The 18,526-nt window shown below is 56.1% G+C and overlaps 9 protein-coding genes across 9 annotated transcripts; 5 read left to right on the forward strand and 4 right to left on the reverse strand.

Annotated features, from left to right (window-relative positions):
- Nucleotides 1–1,333: 1,333 nt before the first annotated feature.
- Nucleotides 1,334–3,757, reverse strand: VTJ04DRAFT_7425 (uncharacterized protein; the record flags this gene model as incomplete). Its single annotated transcript, XM_069365751.1, has 1 exon — nt 1,334–3,757. The coding sequence occupies one exon, from the start codon at nt 3,755–3,757 to the stop codon at nt 1,334–1,336; it is 2,424 nt and encodes an 807-aa protein (XP_069216754.1).
- A 341-nt stretch (nt 3,758–4,098) lies between these two features.
- VTJ04DRAFT_7426 (uncharacterized protein) lies at nt 4,099–4,873 on the reverse strand (the record flags this gene model as incomplete). The annotated part of the gene is made up of 3 exons (XM_069365752.1): nt 4,099–4,236; nt 4,300–4,721; nt 4,801–4,873. The coding sequence occupies 3 exons, from the start codon at nt 4,871–4,873 to the stop codon at nt 4,099–4,101; spliced, it is 633 nt and encodes a 210-aa protein (XP_069216755.1).
- A 339-nt stretch (nt 4,874–5,212) lies between these two features.
- On the forward strand, nt 5,213–6,435 carry VTJ04DRAFT_7427 (uncharacterized protein; the record flags this gene model as incomplete). The annotated part of the gene is made up of 4 exons (XM_069365753.1): nt 5,213–5,242; nt 5,297–5,433; nt 5,488–5,841; nt 5,913–6,435. 4 exons carry the CDS (start codon nt 5,213–5,215, stop codon nt 6,433–6,435), a joined length of 1,044 nt encoding a protein of 347 aa, XP_069216756.1.
- A 791-nt stretch (nt 6,436–7,226) lies between these two features.
- Nucleotides 7,227–10,423, forward strand: VTJ04DRAFT_7428 (uncharacterized protein; the record flags this gene model as incomplete). Its single annotated transcript, XM_069365754.1, has 7 exons — nt 7,227–7,439; nt 7,524–7,630; nt 7,691–7,702; nt 8,399–8,414; nt 8,878–9,001; nt 9,713–9,861; nt 10,328–10,423. The coding sequence occupies 7 exons, from the start codon at nt 7,227–7,229 to the stop codon at nt 10,421–10,423; spliced, it is 717 nt and encodes a 238-aa protein (XP_069216757.1).
- Nucleotides 10,424–12,206: 1,783 nt separating this feature from the next.
- VTJ04DRAFT_7429 (uncharacterized protein) lies at nt 12,207–13,229 on the reverse strand (the record flags this gene model as incomplete). Its single annotated transcript, XM_069365755.1, has 1 exon — nt 12,207–13,229. One exon carries the CDS (start codon nt 13,227–13,229, stop codon nt 12,207–12,209), a length of 1,023 nt encoding a protein of 340 aa, XP_069216758.1.
- Nucleotides 13,230–13,480: 251 nt separating this feature from the next.
- Nucleotides 13,481–13,756, forward strand: VTJ04DRAFT_7430 (uncharacterized protein; the record flags this gene model as incomplete). The annotated part of the gene is made up of 2 exons (XM_069365757.1): nt 13,481–13,541; nt 13,602–13,756. The coding sequence occupies 2 exons, from the start codon at nt 13,481–13,483 to the stop codon at nt 13,754–13,756; spliced, it is 216 nt and encodes a 71-aa protein (XP_069216759.1).
- Nucleotides 13,757–13,786: 30 nt separating this feature from the next.
- VTJ04DRAFT_7431 (uncharacterized protein) lies at nt 13,787–16,190 on the reverse strand (the record flags this gene model as incomplete). Its single annotated transcript, XM_069365758.1, has 3 exons — nt 13,787–13,861; nt 13,925–14,003; nt 14,068–16,190. 3 exons carry the CDS (start codon nt 16,188–16,190, stop codon nt 13,787–13,789), a joined length of 2,277 nt encoding a protein of 758 aa, XP_069216760.1.
- An 805-nt stretch (nt 16,191–16,995) lies between these two features.
- On the forward strand, nt 16,996–17,865 carry VTJ04DRAFT_7432 (uncharacterized protein; the record flags this gene model as incomplete). The annotated part of the gene is made up of 2 exons (XM_069365759.1): nt 16,996–17,281; nt 17,369–17,865. The coding sequence occupies 2 exons, from the start codon at nt 16,996–16,998 to the stop codon at nt 17,863–17,865; spliced, it is 783 nt and encodes a 260-aa protein (XP_069216761.1).
- Nucleotides 17,866–17,998: 133 nt separating this feature from the next.
- VTJ04DRAFT_7433 (uncharacterized protein) lies at nt 17,999–18,205 on the forward strand (the record flags this gene model as incomplete). Its single annotated transcript, XM_069365760.1, has 1 exon — nt 17,999–18,205. The coding sequence occupies one exon, from the start codon at nt 17,999–18,001 to the stop codon at nt 18,203–18,205; it is 207 nt and encodes a 68-aa protein (XP_069216762.1).
- Between the last annotated feature and the right edge of the window lie 321 nt (nt 18,206–18,526).

Consider the following 18,526-nt stretch of genomic DNA (forward strand, 5'->3'; position numbering starts at 1 on the left):
CAGTTTTCTCTGAACTACTCAGATACCCAAGAAGTATCAATCAACTCTTCAAAGATCTTCTACCCCAGCATCAGTTTTCAATGTCTTGTTCATATTTTGCACTATCTTCCCTTCCTCGCCTTCACTCACTCACCATTCATCCATCCGCCTCACCTCAACGCTCGATATGCGTATTCCGTATGTTGCCGTTGTCGACCGTGCTCCGTAGGTATTTTCTTGCGCGAGGTGGAGCCCCGTCAACTATCAAGGGGTCCAGCGTTGGGAAAGTTTGCGATCTTCACTTGTGTTTTTTTGGCGGGACGGGATTTTCGTGCCTGGACGCTTGGCTGCGGTGCCCGAACATCCCGTCCTGGCCCCCCCTGGCCGGGATCCCAGCGCTTTGGGCCTTCAGCAACCCCCGGCCCCGGGCTCCACTGTGCGGGCACCAGCAAGGCTCCGCAGCGGCTGATGCCGCTCGGAGATTGCAGGGATGGGGGTCCTTTCACTTCATGTCAAGCACGGATGCTTGTCTGCACTGTGTTGGGCTGGCTTCTTGCGACTCTCTGGGTTCGCTGGCTGGGTTCGTGTTGGACAGGTATGTACGGGGTGCTTAGTGCATAAATAGGTGTGCAACCACAAGAAACGTCCTGGACGGCAGGAGAGGAGGTCGGCGAGGTTGTCATGCACGCACGGAGTTGGCCCCTTGATTGTGACGAGTCTTGACCACGATAAGTCAAACTGCCGACGCACCTCCATGAGGTGTGGGAGGACATTGTGTGTACACTATGCGTGCGCGTCTTTGGCCCTGTCTGCAAGACGCCGACTGCTTGAGCAGTGGGAAGGTGAAGAAAACTGCAGAATGTGGATGGCCCTGGGGTTGGTGTCTTCACTCGCCCCAGCATCCTGGGGGGCAGTCTGCGAATCCCATCCTTGAGGACCAACGGTATGTATTACTAAACGTTAAGCTTAAACGGGCATGGCGATGATTGCCGATGCCTGGAGGAGTGGCAGGCAGCTCGTTGCGAGTTGCCTGCCGGATGAGGATAGCTGTTTGTCCACAATCATTCGGCATGTCCCGAAATCCCCTCCTGCGCCACGATGGTCTGCATGGGAGTTCGCGGAATGTCCTCCGGACAGAAGGTTTTCCCATGATCTTTGGCAACCGGTCACACGACGAACCCGAGACCGCGGGCTTGGCCTTGTGAGATGTGTTTGTGTGCCATGCATTTTCTTACATTCCGTTCGTCCTTTCATCCTAGTGTAGAGGTCATTCAGTCTATAGTACAATATGATACAACGTCAGTGTACACGCCCTGGTTCCATGACATGACCGCTCATGGGCCTCCGTGGACTACTACTCCTGGTGATTTGGCCTCACAACCCCCTGGTCCTCCGGATCCAACACACCAAACTTCGGGTGTACTTTGACATTCACCACCTTGGGCTTTTTCTTCTTCCCATCCTCCTCACCGGGCTTACCAAGTCTCACATTGCGAAGCGTCCTTGTCTTGGCTCCCAGCGCCCACAGATCGCCCCACTCCGCTTTCCGTGCGTCGTGGTACGCCTGCTTAGAGAACGACTTGGGCACAATCCAACGTTCGATCGTTCCCGCCGGTGTGCACAAATCCAGGGTGATGTGTCCTTTCCGCTTGAGCGGCGTCAGGATATTCCGCGGTAGAGACAGCGGGTTTGGCGGCTTGCTCCCGGCAGGCTGCTTCTCGTAGCCCTTGAACGCCCGGTCGGTAGCTTCCTTGCCATGGAGGTAGTTGGGAGACGGCGCCGGGTGCGCTCCGCGCCGGATGACGAGGTAGCTAAAGTCAATGTCTTCGTGGCTGCGATGCGAAGCGCCAAGGACCTTCTGGAGGAATGGCGGCCTGATGAAGCGCTGGCTGAAGTGGCAGAAGTCTTTGCGACCCCGACTGAGGCCCGGAGTAAGATACATGGGACACTTGGAGTGGTTGGTGCACGGCGCGACAATCATGCCGGGCTCACGCTGACGTTCTGCTTCGGACTGGATGGCGTCCTCGGAGTTCTGGTGCGGTGGAATGATAAACTCATTCAGCATGCGGTCGCGCACCTCGGCCACAGCCTCGAAACCACGCGGATGACCTTTCTCGATGACGATGAGCACACCTCCTTCGGATGAGAGCATGGTCCATAAGTTGTCGATGAAGTCGCGCCGCTTGTACTCCTTGTCCAGCGGCATCAGCGAGTGCGCCGCAATGATGATGTCGAACTGCTTGCGCTGCTGGGGCTGGCCACCAGAGTCAAGCTCACGCTCCGCACCTTCGAGCGAGTGAAGGTAGTCTGGCAGGCGCGGCAGGAATGTGGTGTTGTGTAAGAACTGCGAGATGCGGTGCCGCAGGTTATCGTTGCCCACCACAACAGTCCGCTTGCTAGGGGGCTCCTCGCCCCTAACTTCACCCTTCTCGCGCAGCACGTCCCACTGGGCTTGGAGGATGTGCTGCCATGCCGCAAGACCTGCGCCACCGGCTCCAACGTCGAGCACCCGCGGACCACGACCTCCAGGCCGTGACAGGAGATCCCGGATCCACTTTTCACCAAGGCGTTTCCGCACCTCGACGAGGATGCTGGTGATGGTTGCATAAAGGCCCGGCATCACAGTTGCGAGGTATGCATCGGCCTCGATCTGGGACATCCTGTGAAAGCCGGCCTGGAGGAGAATAGGCTTCTGCGGAAGATTGGATTTCGACTTGGGGGTTGCCGGACCGTATGGCAGGCCTGGCCCTCCAAGCACACGCTCCGCAGTCTCGCGGATATGTGTGATATCAGTCCTGGCCAACAAAGTGCTGATCGGCTCGACAAACGTAACCTTGGGCAGTTGTAGAGTGCTGGGCTTGGTACCCCACAAGCCCATCCGTGTGTATTCGTGAAGCCGTTTGTTACCCTCGCCGTCCTCGCTGAAAATGGCGTCTGGTTCGCGTTCGTCCTCTTCGATCTCTTCCTCCTCTGGTTCCTCTTGCTCGATTTCCTCCTCCTCGTGAAATTGTTCTCGAGATTGCCGCGCAGCAGCCTCAAAGTCGGCTTGTAGTTTGAGCAAAGCCTCGTATTCCCGTGGGTTGTTGGCTGTTGCTCGGAGATAATCGATAGGTCCTGCATCGACAGGCTCAAGGGCAGCCTCCGGGTCATCCAGGTACTCATCCAGGTCTTCCACAGCCTGTTCCTCTGCCATTTGCCCCTCCACAAGTGGCTCTTGCCCCATTGCAGTGGCACGATCAAAGGTGTACTCCACTTCCTCTAGGTGCCCATACTCGTTCTCCCTGAACAGCGTCGGTTGGCCCTGGCTATAATTCTTTCCATCTTCAAAATTTTCAGGGCCTGGCCGGTTGAATAGAATTCCAACATCTTCCGGCGCCGTCTCACGCAATGGTGGACCGTATAACCTCTCGTAGACTTTGTATTCTTCGGGCGTCAGGTAATCTCGGGGGAGAGTCTGGCCGAATGTCTGGCGCGCCTGGCGGACGAAGGCCTCGATTTCTTCAGGTGACTGCGGGCCAGCCGCAGATGTCGAGTCGGTAGAGCCTGTCGTCGGCTTGGTGGGGTCCTGCCGTGGCGCTGGAGTCGACGAGAAATGCCGGACAGAACTGGCAATGGGCCACGCACGGGCTGAGGCGGGGGTGGAGGGCGGATGGGCTCGCGGGCGCTGAATGAATGGTTGCGGCGCTGGCCTTGCCCGTGGCAAGAGGGCGTCGTGAAAGCCCCAAATCCGGGAACGGCACCCAGGACACCGATTCTGAAGCTTCCCGGCCGAGAGCATGGTGCCGTCGTGATCAATGCTGGGCGGGTGATGTCCTTTCTGTCGAGTCGAGGTGTGTAAGTGGCCACGGCGGATGGATCCAAACTTTTTGGGGCCATAGATTGCGATAAGATTACATGCGCACGTGACACTGTAAGGTGGTGTTGTACCGGACATTTCGACACGGTACGGACCACGCTGTCTCGACCATCACATTAACCTCTCGTCTTCCTCGAATACTAACAGAAAACGGCGAAGCCTAAGAAACCAATAAAATACAATACAAGAGTAGCCAGACGTCCCATGTTTCCCATAACGCCAAACACCAGACAGACCCTGCTTCCCAGCTCATGAACAACTAACTAGCTTGAACCCAAATCAGCCAGCGTCTTGACTCTGGGCCCGGCTGCTGGCCTTGCGCCGCCAGAAATCCGGCCCCCTGGAGCAGGAGCGTTCTTGACGTTGAACGGCGAGTTCTCTGCTGCCTTGTAAGGATCGAGCTATGGCAAAGTCAGTCATCAATGAACCATCCAGTACACATGGAGAGAAGGAGGGCAACCCACCGAGAATAGCGAGTAAAGATACAGCCCAAAGAATGTAACGATAGCCTGCCACAACGATGCAAGATCCCACGACCCACTGGACCGGCCCACAGAAGCAGATGGCCTGGAGACTGGCGTCCCGCCCAGACGATGCCCGGTTCCCGAGAAGGCAGAACCTCCTCCAGGGCCGGCCAGTTTCACAGCCTTGTCAACGGCGGCCGTCAAAGCAGGCGGGTTAGCACCCTGGATGGTGTCGATGACGGTGCCGGAGCGCAAGACGATGAAGGTGGGCATGGCGCGGACGCCGTACTGCGAGGCAATCTCGCGCTGGCTGTCGACGTTGACCTTGCAGAAGGCGATCTTGCCCGGCTTGGAGTACTTGGTGGCCAGCGACTCGAAGGTGGGCGCGATCATTTTGCAGGGACCGCACCAGTCGGCGTAGACTGGGTAAGTGTGAGTAGTCCAGCTCATCAGGGGTGAGATGATCAGGGTCTCGAAGAGAACTGGATTGATGGATCTTACAATCTACAACGACAACAGAGTGGGAGCCGACAATCTGGCGCCACTCCGCCGGCGACGAGATGTGGGTTGCCATGATGTGTTGTTGCTGTTGTGATTCTTCGTTGGTTGTTGTGGTGTGTTGAAGGCAACGAGGTGGTGATCCAAGATCCCAAGGATCGTCGCGAACCCTTGCAACTTGTCCACATGCTGGGATTGCGGGCTGAGGCTCAAGGGTTAGGGTTGTGCTACTCCGTGACCTCCTGCGGATAACGAAAGCGGTCAAGATTTTCAGAATTCTGCCGGTCCAAGACCAAAATCCAAGATTCAAGAAGACATTCATTCAACTCGACCGTCCAAGAAAGTGCTTTAAGTGAGAGAGCCCCCAAAGAATCTTGCAACCGCCAATACCCGAGTATTCTCAGAATCTTTCATGATGCCGCCATCATTTGAGCCTCGGCGTAAGGTAGGCATGCCATTGTTGTTCCTCGATTGAGCTACAAGACTGACATTATCTCAGAAACGCCGTCTTGATGATGAGATGGAAGATGCAAGCGATGCAAAAGACCTCCACGTACCAGAACGTGAGAGGTTCAAGCCTACTGAGCCGAGGGAATGGACCGTCTCCATTGCCGTACCAACAAGCATCATCACCAAGTGCGTCTTGCTCAATGACCATTTCAGAACTACTGTGAAAACTGACCTAGCCAGCTGTGTTACCCGGGAGCAGAGGACGACCAGTGTAGGAAGCGTTGCTCGCGCAGCCGCCATCTTCTCGGTCGATGAGGTCGTCATCTATGACGATAGCCCCATGGACCAACGAATCACCAACGCCGACCCAGACGCCTATACGGGCGACGTCGACCCGGCACACTTCATGGAGCACATCTTGACCTACCTCGAGACGCCGCCATTCATGCGCAAGGTTCTTTTCCCCATACATCCAAATCTCAGGTCGCAAGGGTTGCTACCAAGTCTCGATATGCCACATCACCCACACAAGGATGAGTGGCTCCCGTACCGTGAGGGGATGACCTTGGAACTGCCACCAAAGGGTGGGAAGGGGTAAGCTCCAATGCATGCTCACTTTAGTAAAACCTCAGCCTAGGCTGGAATTAACGCCTTGTCTGATCCAGGACCGTCGTCGATATCGGCATGCCCCAAACCGTCACCATCGCCGAGTCCATCCCACCTAAAACCCGCGTGACCCTGCGCATGCCCGACGACCCACGAGGCACCCCGGAGCCGGTCCACCCCGCAACCCCGCGCACCGAAGGTGGCTACTTCTGGGGCTTCAACGTGCGCCGTGCGCCCTCTCTGTCGGCCGTGCTGACAGAAAGCCCCTTCGAAGATGGCTACGATGTGAGCATCGGCACGTCGGAGCGCGGCGTGCCCCTGTCGCGCGCCTTCCCCATCGATCGCGACCAGCCTTTAGACTTCAAGCATCTGATGATCGTCTTTGGTGGGCCGCGTGGGATCGAGTACGCCGCCATGAATGACCCCCAGTTGAGCGAGATGGGGATCCAGGGCTCCAAGACCCGCGAGCTGTTTGATCATTGGGTCAACGTGTTGCCGAACCAGGGAACGAGGGGGATACGGACGGATGAGGCATTGTTGATCGCGTTGACGGGGTTGAGGAGGTTGTGGGACATGAGTTGATGGAGGAGCGGCTGGTTGGTGGATTGAGACGGACTGCGCATCGACTTGGGTGGCTTTCCACTATTTTGAGGATTCAAGTTCGGTTCTGTAATCTTTCGACCTGGGGTGTTTACCAAACGTTGTTTTGATGTCGTCCCCCTGGCTTCGATTTGGTTTCTGCCTAGCCGAGTGAAACCTTTACGTATATCTTGTAAGCGCCTTTGAATCCTTACGACGAGAGTGGATGAGTAAGAACCCATCTTGGCCTGACGAGCCGGAGCATGATGCCTTGCCTTCCAAGACAGCTAGCAAGGCAGGAATGAAACCTCATATCTAGTTTGTCAGTTCCTGTTGTTGACCTCAAAATCCGCAGACAATCCATGTATGGCATTGGACTGTGCAAGATACTACGGATCTAACTTTTACGAGCGGCCCCAACGCATCCGCTATAGTGTTTGCTATGCTTACGTTCTGCAGCGCCGAGAATGATAGATTGTCTCTAGTCCCGGTTAATGTAAACCGCATGAGTAATCATCCAGGAGAGCCAGCATGCTGGTACGAGTGTCTTGAATGTGAGCCATGGAACGCTGCATCAAGGCACCCTCGATGGGCCATGCACGATCTTTCACTGAAGGGATAGACATATTGTTACGTGGGATGTGCGGCGGTTGATGTCAAGTCCTATATATAAAGGCTTTTCTCTGTCCTGGTACGGCGAACGCTCCCACAGCCAGCACAGAGGTCGACCTCTCTACGCGCAGAACACAGCCCGCTTTCTTCTGTCCTCTCCGCTCAGAGATTACCGCAACATCATGAAGCTCCTCGCTGTTCTGTCGCTCTTCTTAGCCGCCGTTATGGCGTCACCCGTTGCGCCGTCCGCCGCATCCGCCGTGCCCGCCGCCGAGGTCGTTCCCCGGAACGAGACACTCGAGGCCGAACTCGCGGAGCGTCAACTGGTTATCAACTACCAGCAAGTCTACATGGTGAATTGCTGGAATTATGGCGTGCAGCAGTCTTGGCTTTTTGTAAGACGCCTCTCTACCTGACCTACCTATGTGGTGCGGATAAGCGATGGAATAGGGACCTAGCTGACCGTCTTCGCGCAACAGTACTGGCCGGAGAGTCCCACCGTCAATCAGGGGTACCCTCCCGATAAGGACCGGTGCCTCGTGACGTACGGCTCGTACAAGCAATGGGGCGGCCTGGGAATGTGCAAGTTTCCAACAGGTGTGAGCTTTACCTGGAATCTCTGGGGTAATGCTATGGGAGTTTCTAGTGGGCGTGTCGGGTACGTCTTGCTCTCTCTATCCTCTGCTGTGACTCTCTCTATTGCTTGATGTCAAAGACCTGGTACTGATATCGCTTCTTCACCCGAGAAATAGAAACGGGCACAACGGATATAAAGCGTTTGACTGCATTCGTCACCACGAATTCCTTCCAGGCACTGAGTGCAATAGAGAAATTACTTGCTTGGGCCTCTAGAACGGCCTCTGGGGAAACAGCAAAGAGATCTCTGGAGGGCCTCCATTAAGTTATTTTGAGCATGTAGGGGAATGGAAACTCTGTGATTTGTAGGGTAGCCCAAGGAAGTGCTGGGGGAATGAATGTTGTGCATAGCATGGGCATGTACGGGACGCCACCTCAACGTCTAGTCATGCCCCTTGGTGCTCTTCATACAAGCCAAAGAGCTTTTGATGTACAGCCTCTATTGAGTCCAATGCACTTAGGTGTCTTCCCACAGATCTTGTGTGCAAGGAAAACATCCAGCATCGCCTTGTCCATGTATGGGCCAGTTGCACTCCCAAAGCGGGCTGCTGAGAAGACTTTGGTGTCCGCTTCCAGTGAGGCAGGAGCCAAAGCCCGTTCTTTCCACGGCTATGTGGATGCTGGGAAACCGCCGTCTGGAGGCTCAGGGCCTGAGGATTCCGCGATGATGCTCCAGAGAAAGGAGCACCACGGGAAGGTCAGAGGGACCATCTGTTAGTGCAGGCCAGATTTTTGTACGCGAAATTGATCCCGGCGACTACCTGAGCGTCTTTAACAGAAAGTTCACGCTGTGGACATGCCCGGGCAACTTTCTTTCATGGAATCCCGTCACCGCGGAGCTCATCACTTGAAGTCACTGCTTCATCCTGTCAAGATTTCCAGGTTCGATGCATTCCCTTCTTCTCCCGAAACTCAGATATCCATGAATGCCCTCACAAGTACCTGTCTAGGTAATACCCAATTCTTCCATGCCGCACTGGAATGCGACCTGAAAGCACACAGCAACGCCCGCCTCATAATAGGTGAGATCTATGTTGACGATGGCGCATCAGAACCTTCAGTCTACATTTTCAACTCATCACCCAAGCGGGCCTTGATAAGTTGATTACCACGTTCAAGTTATCGACATGGAGAATTCAACTGACTTGTCCCACTCCCTGTCCTCTTTTGACCGTGAACCTAACTTTCCACACACAGCGGCTGCACAGGTTCCTCCTTGACTTCCAGATCGACCCAAACATTCACAGCCCCAGGACGGGAAGCCTCAAGGACCCGATCCTGGTGCCGCTTGCACCCCAGGGGCTGGTCACCACTCATCCTAGTACGTATGTACACTTAACATAGGGAAGGAGTCGGGGATGGGTGACAGTAAGCTTCGGTGAACCGCCCAACGGGACAACGACTACAATAACTTTCGGGATAATCCAAGTATATACGAGGAAGGATTAAAAGGGGTTGCAAATGCCACCTTTCTTTGATCACGCGGCCCTGCACGTGAACCTCCCGTCCTGCAGCCCCTTTCATCAACGGCACGCCATCTGCCGTCAGATCACCAACAAGCCCTCAACTGACAAGGTTTCACGGAATATTATCTCGAAAACAAGCTTGTCATCACAGGGCTGGTCCCTGGCAGGAGTTATGGATGGTACGGCTTGATGTTGTGGAACATACCTGAGGCATCGTATTGCCCGTATGGTCGGCCTGGATCGTTTTCACCGTCACTCTGAACAATAGCCGGTCAGAGAGACAACGTACCAAAGCATGTAGTTGGATGGGGACGGGAGGCAATAAACACACACCCTTCCATTTCATCCCGTTCCGTCCTGCCCCATCCCATCCCAGAACCAAGGGCATGGGAAACGGATTCTCCTCGCTACCGCACTCCATCCAACTTTGGTCCGCTCGTCCGTTTTCTCGACGGTCGGATGAAATTCGCTCGACTGTTTGTGTAAGTGAGGTGGGTTACTCCGTCGATGTCATCAGTTGCGGGGGCTGCTGTTGTCAGCCTCGTCTTTTGTATCCCACCTTCCAGGTTACCATGTCCGAATCTTCCATGCTTCGTCTGGCCTCGGATTCACGGCCCGTGGCTCCCCTGCTGCTGTTGCCTTTCACACCTCACATGTCCTTTCGCACTCGCTTCGCTTACGAAATACTGCATCGCGCAACATCGACTCTGACATCGCTTGTCTGCTGGCTAGCTGAGCTGTCTGCCACGTTCACCAACGACTTCTGTAATGGTGCTCTCCAACCGCGGCACCAGGACGGAGTTCTCCGAAGGCTTGGTACTGTAGTCTATTTTCTGTGCTTTCTTTGGAGGGCGTGATGTAACAAGATGGGCAGGATGCAGCATCGGACCGAGTGTGGGAGCAACCATGACTGACCTCAGGCATAACGGCTCACCACGAAGAGGGGTATTATCCTCCGTCCACTTGGTTTCGGCTGGCCGTTTACTGTCTGTCCGCTACTGCCGACTTTTACTCCCACACCGCTGACAAGGACAAATCGATTACCCACGGGTGCTTCGAACAATGGCTGCGGTGAGAGACCACTACCGTCGCCTTGCCATCTCACCGTGAGAGATGTCAGTTGGCAAGGAATCAGTTGGAGCTTGAGGTGACACAGCAGAGAGGATATCACCTCCACGCAGACACAGCACACTCAGAAGATCCAAACATGCCCCTGCGCTTCCGTGTACCGTACCCAGGAGACCGGAGTGCCTAGCTGGGCCAAGCCTTGGGTTTGAGCAACGCCATATGGTTACGCAGATATATGAGCACAGTACATTTCTTGACATCTCATGTCCGATGTTGGGCGAGCATGTAAGGACCTCTCTGCCTTTAGACCGCCTTACCGAAGCCCCAATAGCGAAGAGAGCATAAGCTCCGCACAGGACAAGCATCGACAAGATTGGTGCAGAAGAAGCACAATGGTGGAGATGGTGAGACCGGAGTTAACACCACCCACCCTCACTGATTCGGAATTCGGCCGAGTTGTCTTTCTCCTGCCCCGTGCCTTGCGTCGAAGGAATGCGTGTGCATATGCTCTCGACGATAAATCTCTTACACAACCAACGGACACATCTAAACCTTCAAGCAGGTGACGGTGGCTTGGTGGCTTGCAGGAGGTTACACATGCATCTCAATCCTTCGCCTCACCGGCAACCCGAGGTGCCCTGTGCGGGATCACCACGTGCGGCTGGGAGCTTTACGTTTTGTCACCGCTTGGTGCTATATTCTGTAGGCATCCGACGGTGACATTGTCAAACGGATGCTTCGTGGGGAGGGAGGGGGCTCACCGTATGAAAAGGATACTGTATACATCCCCGGCAGGACAGTCTCAACCTAGTGTTATAGCTCTCCGTAGTGAGGTGTCCGAAGATTTGGGATGTGGCTTCGGCAAGTTTCGATCCCGGTGCCTTGGACTTGGTTGTATCCGGCAGCGATTATCATAGTTCGGTCAGCGAGAGCTATAGGGGTTGATGACATATGGACCGACACCCCTCTGCTTCCGTGGGTGTTTGCGATTCAATTCCGACCATTCCCACCTCTTCCGGCGCTGGCCGTGACTATCCGTTACTATCAAGCTGGAGGGTGGTTTTCATGGGTTGCAACGAACTACTGCTGCATGTGTCGTTATCTCACCAGATTTACGGGAGGCAGTGACGGAGTCTAGGGGTGCGTTTGTCCATACCATAGATGTACCCCTTGGCTGGTGATAGGGACAAGTCCAACTGACGATCAGTCGCGTGGTTAGTTGGTAGGAACGCATTAACCGATAACTTGCAGGAAACTTTAGACTGGCGCCCGGCCACCGCCAGTGTAGCCCGTCATGGGGTCCGATGATTCGGAGCAACACTTCCCCGAAACTTGTTCATCGGTTTGGGGATACCGATCTCAGAGTGCGCAAGCAGGGTGGGGAGGTCTCAGGAAATTTTGCCTAGTTCAAAGCAAGAGACACACCTGGGGTATTGGCCAAAACGGGAACATCGAGCACCTCTCATGTAGGGTCAGATGATGTGAGTGAGGAGTGCTAGTGTATTGGCGTGCTGGTCAACCGTTGCTGTGTTGTCGAAGTCCGATGTAAACAAACAACCCCTGAAAGAGCCCCAAGAACATAGCTTGACTTCATGTGCCGAATTCAAAACCATATTCTGGAATTGACAAGCAGGTGGATGGCCTGGTGGTGGCACAGAGATATGTCTTGTGGCTCCCCAAGGGATCGTATTCATCACTTCACATTGAGAGACTGGCTCCTGCTGATTGACTTGTCTTGCCCGGAAATGAACATCTCTATATAATAGCTGAGCACCCAACCACGGGCTCCATGGACTTGTATACCACCAACCGAATCCCTGTTCGCCGGTGCTGAAATACATCTCTATAGGGACAGCGGACACACGGTGTCCGTACATCCCATGTTAACCTCTATCAAAGTTCCTGTGCCAGAAATACCATCACCATTCCCGTTGTCGCTACCGGAGCACTTCCTGGCGCTGCAGCAAAACAATGAAAACTTGGCTAATGTTTTCAGAACCTCGCATGCACCGCCTGCTCCTTCTCATCCCACACCACCTTCTTCTTCCTCTCACCCCACGGCTTCATCTCCTTCTTCTTCCCCTCCCCACCAACATACAACGCCTCAGCAACCACCTTCAACTCCCCCGTCGCCGCATCCTCCACGCGCGCATCGATCCAGCACTTATAATGCCTCTTCCCCCTCTCCTCCTCAGGCAGCTCCTCCTCACTCCTGGCCTTGGCCCTCACCACATAAAACCCATTCGCCATCGTCGCCCGTTTATACTCAATTCCCAAGCTGGCCGTCAGCCCGGGCTTGCCGTTCCACTCCAAAAACGCGACCCGCCCGCAGCTCTCGTCGAGGATCGTCGCGAGACAGCCCCCGTGCACGACGCCCGGCCACCCCGTCGTGGCCCCGCCAAAGAATATCACGCTCACCACCTCCCCCGTGGCCTTGTTCCTCCACACGCGCTGGTAGCCGCCCACGCCCCTCGACCCGGCCAGAGCGCCGGCGGTCAGGTGGGGGGCTCTCCGCTCGGGGGGGATGGACTCGTACGCGTCCCACGACTCCCAGGCCGGGTTGTCGCCTTGGGTGCCGGCGGTGAGCTCTTTAACGATGGGGAGCTCGGAGGCTCGGTTGTGCAGCCAGCGGATAGTGTGGGCGTCTTGTTCGGATCCTGGGACGGGAGGGGTAGGTGGGGAGAGGAGGATATTGGCGCCGGTGCCCACGAAGCCCCCCAGGAGGAGGCAGACGATGGGGAGGATGAGATGGCGTTTTGACCGTGTTGGCTGTGTAGTAATGGAGGGGGTTGCTGGTTCTGCGGGTGGGACGGAAGCGGTGGCAGAGGTGGATTGTGTCGGAATTTGCCGGCGAGGTGGTGAGGTTGAGACAGGACGGAGGAGTCGGAGTTGGCATGTCGAGGCAGGACGAGAACATAATGTTGGGTGCCCAGAGACAAAAATAGTCCCAGGGAGGGTAACCCGCGATCCCCTCAGAGGGCTTGCCCCAACCGCCGGTCGTATCCTCGAAGCCATAGCAGGACCTTGGGTGAGATTCAATGTCGGAGTTTGAACTTGTCGATGTGATGTTGGTGGTTGCAAGTCGAAGACGGCAAGAAAGATGCGGCTCTCTTCGGCGCCGGAAGCCGAGGATCTGCGCAATGCCCCTCATTGGTCAATGACCCCTGTCCTGTCTGTCGCCTGCCGTCTGGGGTGCTGCACTCAGGGTTCACCACCAGTCCCATTAGCAGCATTCTCCAGGGTTACAGCGTAGCATCAATAAGAGGATGGGGCCCACTATGAACACATCCATATCTAGCTTCTCGGGAGCATCAGGAGCATATGTCCGTTCGGACCATGCAAACGAAATCTCTAGATAGCCTTGACCAACCCAATATTGTCCAAAAGTCATCATGCTTGTCTATCCACAACACACAGAGCCACACCGCACAACCCACAACATTGTCCCAAGGATACCATCTCCCAACGCCATGCTGCCAACGACCATCATGCCGTCATGCGAGATCCTCATTCATCACCATAGCCTTACTAGTCCAGTGTGACAGGGTATCACAAAATAACAGCCACCTCATTCATGACTGCTCTGCAGCGGACTCCTCAACATTCTCCTCGAACATAACCAGCACAGTTCCCGCCTTGCAGATATCCTGCGGTCATGTCAGCTCATTATCTTGGGCTAGCCTTCCTAACATAGGTGATCGCAAACTTACCCCTTCCTTGTGCGCCAGCTTCTTAACCACTCCCTTCTGAGGCGACCGAATGACTGTCTCCATCTTCATCGACTCGATACTGGTCGCATGTTAGCAGCTTTGCCTCCAATCAGCAAAGGCAAAAGCAAGTTGGAGAGACTTACACAACCAACGGCGTCCCCTTCTCCACCTCTTGCCCCTCCACCACCTCGTTCCGCAAAATCTTGCACGGCATCGGCGCCACCACGCTACCAGCAGCCTCTGTCTTCCCCATGGCGCGGTCAAACCACTTGGGCGTAGCCAGCGCCAGCTCCGTCTTCTCGCCGAGTTGGAACACTGTCAACTTATCCGGCAAGGTCGGGTCGCTGACAACCGTTGTGTCGACGCGCGCGTCCGGGAAGAAGGTCGTTAACCGCGTCTTGTTTGATGATGACGACGATGTCACGGTTGGTTGGCACACGACGTTCTCGTACACCCGGGGTGTCTCAGCCTTCCCGCCCCTTGTGACAGACACGCGATAGAGCTGATGGCCGCGCTGTTCGACCTCCACCTCTACCGCCTCAGGTTCGCTCCCCTCGACTGCAGGGTCGCCTGTGCGGAAAGCAAACTTGCGCCGGGCAAGCAGACCCGTCTCTCCAAATCCGAGCGCTGCTCCATGAGGCCCGGGCGCCGTTTGTGCAGAAGCAGACGACGCCGAGGAGGCCACGAGCATCCCTAGTGCAGCTTGTGCAAACACCTCATCCTTCGTTTGGCGGGGCGTGAAGAGTTCGTCCTTCCAACGGTCGACGAACCCCGTCTCGACATCACCTTCCACAAACGCCGGGGTGCGGCACAAGCGCTTGAGGAACTCAATGTTTGTGCTTAGCCCCGCCACCTCGTAGTCGCGCAGGGCGAGGTCGAGGCGGCGGATGGCTTCCTCGCGGTCGCGGCCGCGCACGATCAGCTTGGCGATCATGCCATCATAGGCCTCCGAGACGACGTCGCCTTCGACGAAGCCCGCATCAATGCGAACGTCGCGGTTGGTTTTCGGGGTGGAGAGGTGGACAAGCCGTCCTGAATCGGGCATGAAGCCGCGCTCGGGATTCTCGGCATAGATACGGGCCTCGATGGCGGCGCCCCGCTCGCGGATCCTCTCCTCGATCTCGTCCTGTGTGAGGGGCAGTCGCTCACCCGCCGCGATACGGAACTGCCACTCGACGAGGTCCGTGCCGCTCACCATCTCCGTGACGGGGTGCTCGACCTGCAGGCGGGTGTTCATTTCCATGAAGTAAAAAGCACCAGTGTCCTTGTCAAGGATGAACTCGACGGTTCCAGCCCCGACGTAACCGACGGCGAGGGCGGCGGTGCGGGCCTTGTCCCAGAGATCGTGGCGGGTGGCGTCGTCAAGGTCTGGGGCAGGGCTCTCTTCGAGAATCTTTTGGTGGCGGCGTTGTACGCTGCAGTCACGCTCGCCCAGGGCGACGCAATTGCCGTGACGGTCGGCAAAGATTTGCACTTCGACATGGCGCGGGCGCTCGACGTACTTCTCGACGAGCATGACCTCACCACCGTCGCCGAAGCTGGCTCGGGCTTCGGCACGGGCACTGCGCAGCTGAGCCTCGAACTCGGCGTCCGAGCGGACAATGCGCATGCCTTTGCCGCCGCCGCCCTTGACGCTCTTGAGCAGGACCGGGTAGCCGATCTGTTGAGCGTGAGCGCGCAGCTGCTCCGGCGCTTGTTCCGGGCCATGGTAGCCGGGAACGCACGGCACACCGGCCGCCGTCATGATCTCCTTGCTGCGGGCCTTGTCGCCCATGTCGGCCATGGCCTGGGCGGGAGGCCCAACAAAGACAATGCCGGCCTCCTCGCAGGCGCGGGCGAAGGCGGCGTTCTCACTGAGGAAACCATAGCCCGGGTGCAGGGCCTGAATGCCGTGCTGCTTGGCAAGCTGCACAATACGGGGCCCGTCCAGGTAGGCCGAGGCCTGTCCCAAGGCGATGGCATGTGGTGAGCATTTAGCATGTTGTGAGGCGGCGTCGATGTCGGTGTAGAGCGTGGTGGTGGTGATGCCCATAGCATGGGCGGTGCGGGCGATGCGCAGGGCGATCTCACCGCGGTTGGCGATGAGGAGTGATTTGATAGGAGTGACGTCTGTCGTTGAACCGGAGGCGGCTGGGTGCGTCGTGATGGAGCATCGCGGTGGTTGGAAGGGCTGCGGAGGGTGAGAGAGCTGGCGTCGGGCGAACGGCGATGAGGCCGCAGCCATGGAGGCCCGGAGGCGGCCTGACGTCCGTTTAAGAGACCGCATGGTCGTGTGTCTCTGATGTGAAAGGGTGGGATTTGTGTTGGGAACGCTCTCTCAGGTTCCAATGGCTCACGGAGGATGACAGAGTAGACCAAAGGGAGATATGGCAACTGGAAGGTTGGTCATTGAGAAGTTCTGATCCTCGGTTTTAGATGCGGATGTTGACCAGGGGAAGAGGAACGCCGACAGTAGCCGGCATTTGCTTGAGCTCCAGGGCGGCTTGGCTGTGGAGGCTGCTGCCCCGTGACCAGCAGGACAGACCGCTCTCAGCAATTGAGGGCTTGCTTGAAGCTGGAGACTATCATGAGGATATATGGCGAGTATGTTTGTGGTTATGGAATCTCTAATTGGGTTCAATGACCAGTCAAACGGCAGACTGCGATCCAATGTTGTGTTGATTTCCCAGGTCACCTCAGGCATGCTGTGAACCGAGGGAGGGTCTATTGCAGGGGTCGCTTCAGTGGGAATCGGCCCTGAGGAGAAAACGTCATCGCACTGGGGCAGCCCACCTGGCTGGAGCAAGGGAGAAATGACCCCGCACTCCAGTCTTCCGCCCTCTTGGGCATCCAGATCCACCCTGCGGCGTTGCATCCCACCTTACCTTCTTTCTCCACTGCGTTCAAGATCTATCCATCCAAGCCGCACAATCCGGGTTGAGATTTACCCCTTGACAAGTTCATTCCGGGCCTCACACGCTCCATTTGTCGAGACGGCCAGCCCAAGACATCTCGGGTCTTCCTCCATCAGCCCCTCTTCAACCCAGACAGACGAATTCCTTTACCCTTGGGTCACCAGCAAGACAACCACCATGGACCAACAAATCCCACTGAGCCATGAGGCTTCGGCCGGCGATACCAACATGCGCGTCACCACGACTCTGCCGCCCGAGGTCGTACAATGTCTCGAGAACGCCCGCTTCCTCCATCTGGCCACCTGCTCCGACAACATCCCTCACGTCTCCCTAATGAACTACACCTACCTCCCCTCCTCCCCTTACTCTCGCAGCCCCGTCATCATCATGACTACCAACCCCTCCAGCAAGAAGATGAACAACCTGGCCGCCAATCCAAACGTATCCTTACTCGTCCACGACTGTACGTTCCGCTCCTTTCATCCCCTCTCCTCCCTCAAGCCAAGGAGACAAGGACAGCTACTAACGCTTTCCCTCCCCCCATAAAAAGGGGTCTCCCACCGCCCAACACCCACCTCCCAAGCCCGCCGTCTGTCCAACTCATCCCAATCCCGCTCCCCGCACCGCGAACCCCCTTCCTCGCTCGCCGCACTGCTCTTCAACCTCAACACGTCAGCCGTCAGCTCCATCAGTGCCACCATCAACGGTTCAGCACGCCTCGTTGAGCGCGGCTCCGAGGAGGAGCGCTACTACCGCGAGATACACCTCGAGAACAACACCTTTGACGACGGCACGGATCCCCTGGCGGGCCTGCTCGGGGCGGCGTCGAGGCGGGATGCTGCTGGCGCAGACGGAGATAATGAGACGAGGCAGCAATCACAACACACAGGGGAAGGAAGCCGGTTAGCGTCGTGGAGTGAGGCCCGAGTGATTGTGGTTTCCATCAAGGACGTGAGGATAGCGGACTACAAGGGGGCGGTGCGTGACTGGGTGATTGCGGATCCGGGGGATGGGGAGGGAGAGGTTTTGGTGAATGGGGTTTCATGAGGTGTAGAAAGACCAATACTGGGTAACATGATGCTGGAGGGATGGCAAGCAAGTGCCGCTAGATCGGTACGGAGGTAAGCCAGTCACGAGAGAATGGTTTGACAAGCATCTCTGTATCATCTTGCTTCAATGAATGGAATCTTCAGCCCAGAACACCAAATGGTTTGACTCCAACCCATGGGGAGGTTCAAGTCATTATGAATATTTATTCAGATCATCGAGGCATCTCTATCATACACGAGTAAGATGTGATCATTCACCCCTCCTCGTCCTCCCTTTCCAGGTGTTCGGATGGGATATATTCTCGGCTCGGCGTGTGCCCCTCCGCATTCTCCCTTGATATCTCTCCCATCCGCTGTCAGCAATAATGTCCAAACCAGAACCCTACAATCCAACCCAATTGCTTCTTCATAATGTATCATTCATCCATCCAGTCTGGTTTGTCTGCTTGCCTCCGTCTATCGTATCAAGTCATATCCAACACTGTAAAATCAACCACACCGGAAACCCGAAAAGAACACCATAAAACCAAAGTGCCACCTCCGTGAACCCTACCTAGTTTTGTTACCCGGTGAGACTGTTGCGAGCACTTCGCTTGCTCAAAATCAAACCGAACGCCGAACCGTCAACCCAATCCCTGACCAACCGAAATACCCTGAAT

This window comes from Mycothermus thermophilus (assembly GCF_041956435.1).
Source record: "Mycothermus thermophilus strain CBS 625.91 unplaced genomic scaffold VTJ04scaffold_5, whole genome shotgun sequence".
NCBI classification, from domain to species: Eukaryota; Fungi; Ascomycota; class Sordariomycetes; order Sordariales; family Chaetomiaceae; genus Mycothermus; species Mycothermus thermophilus.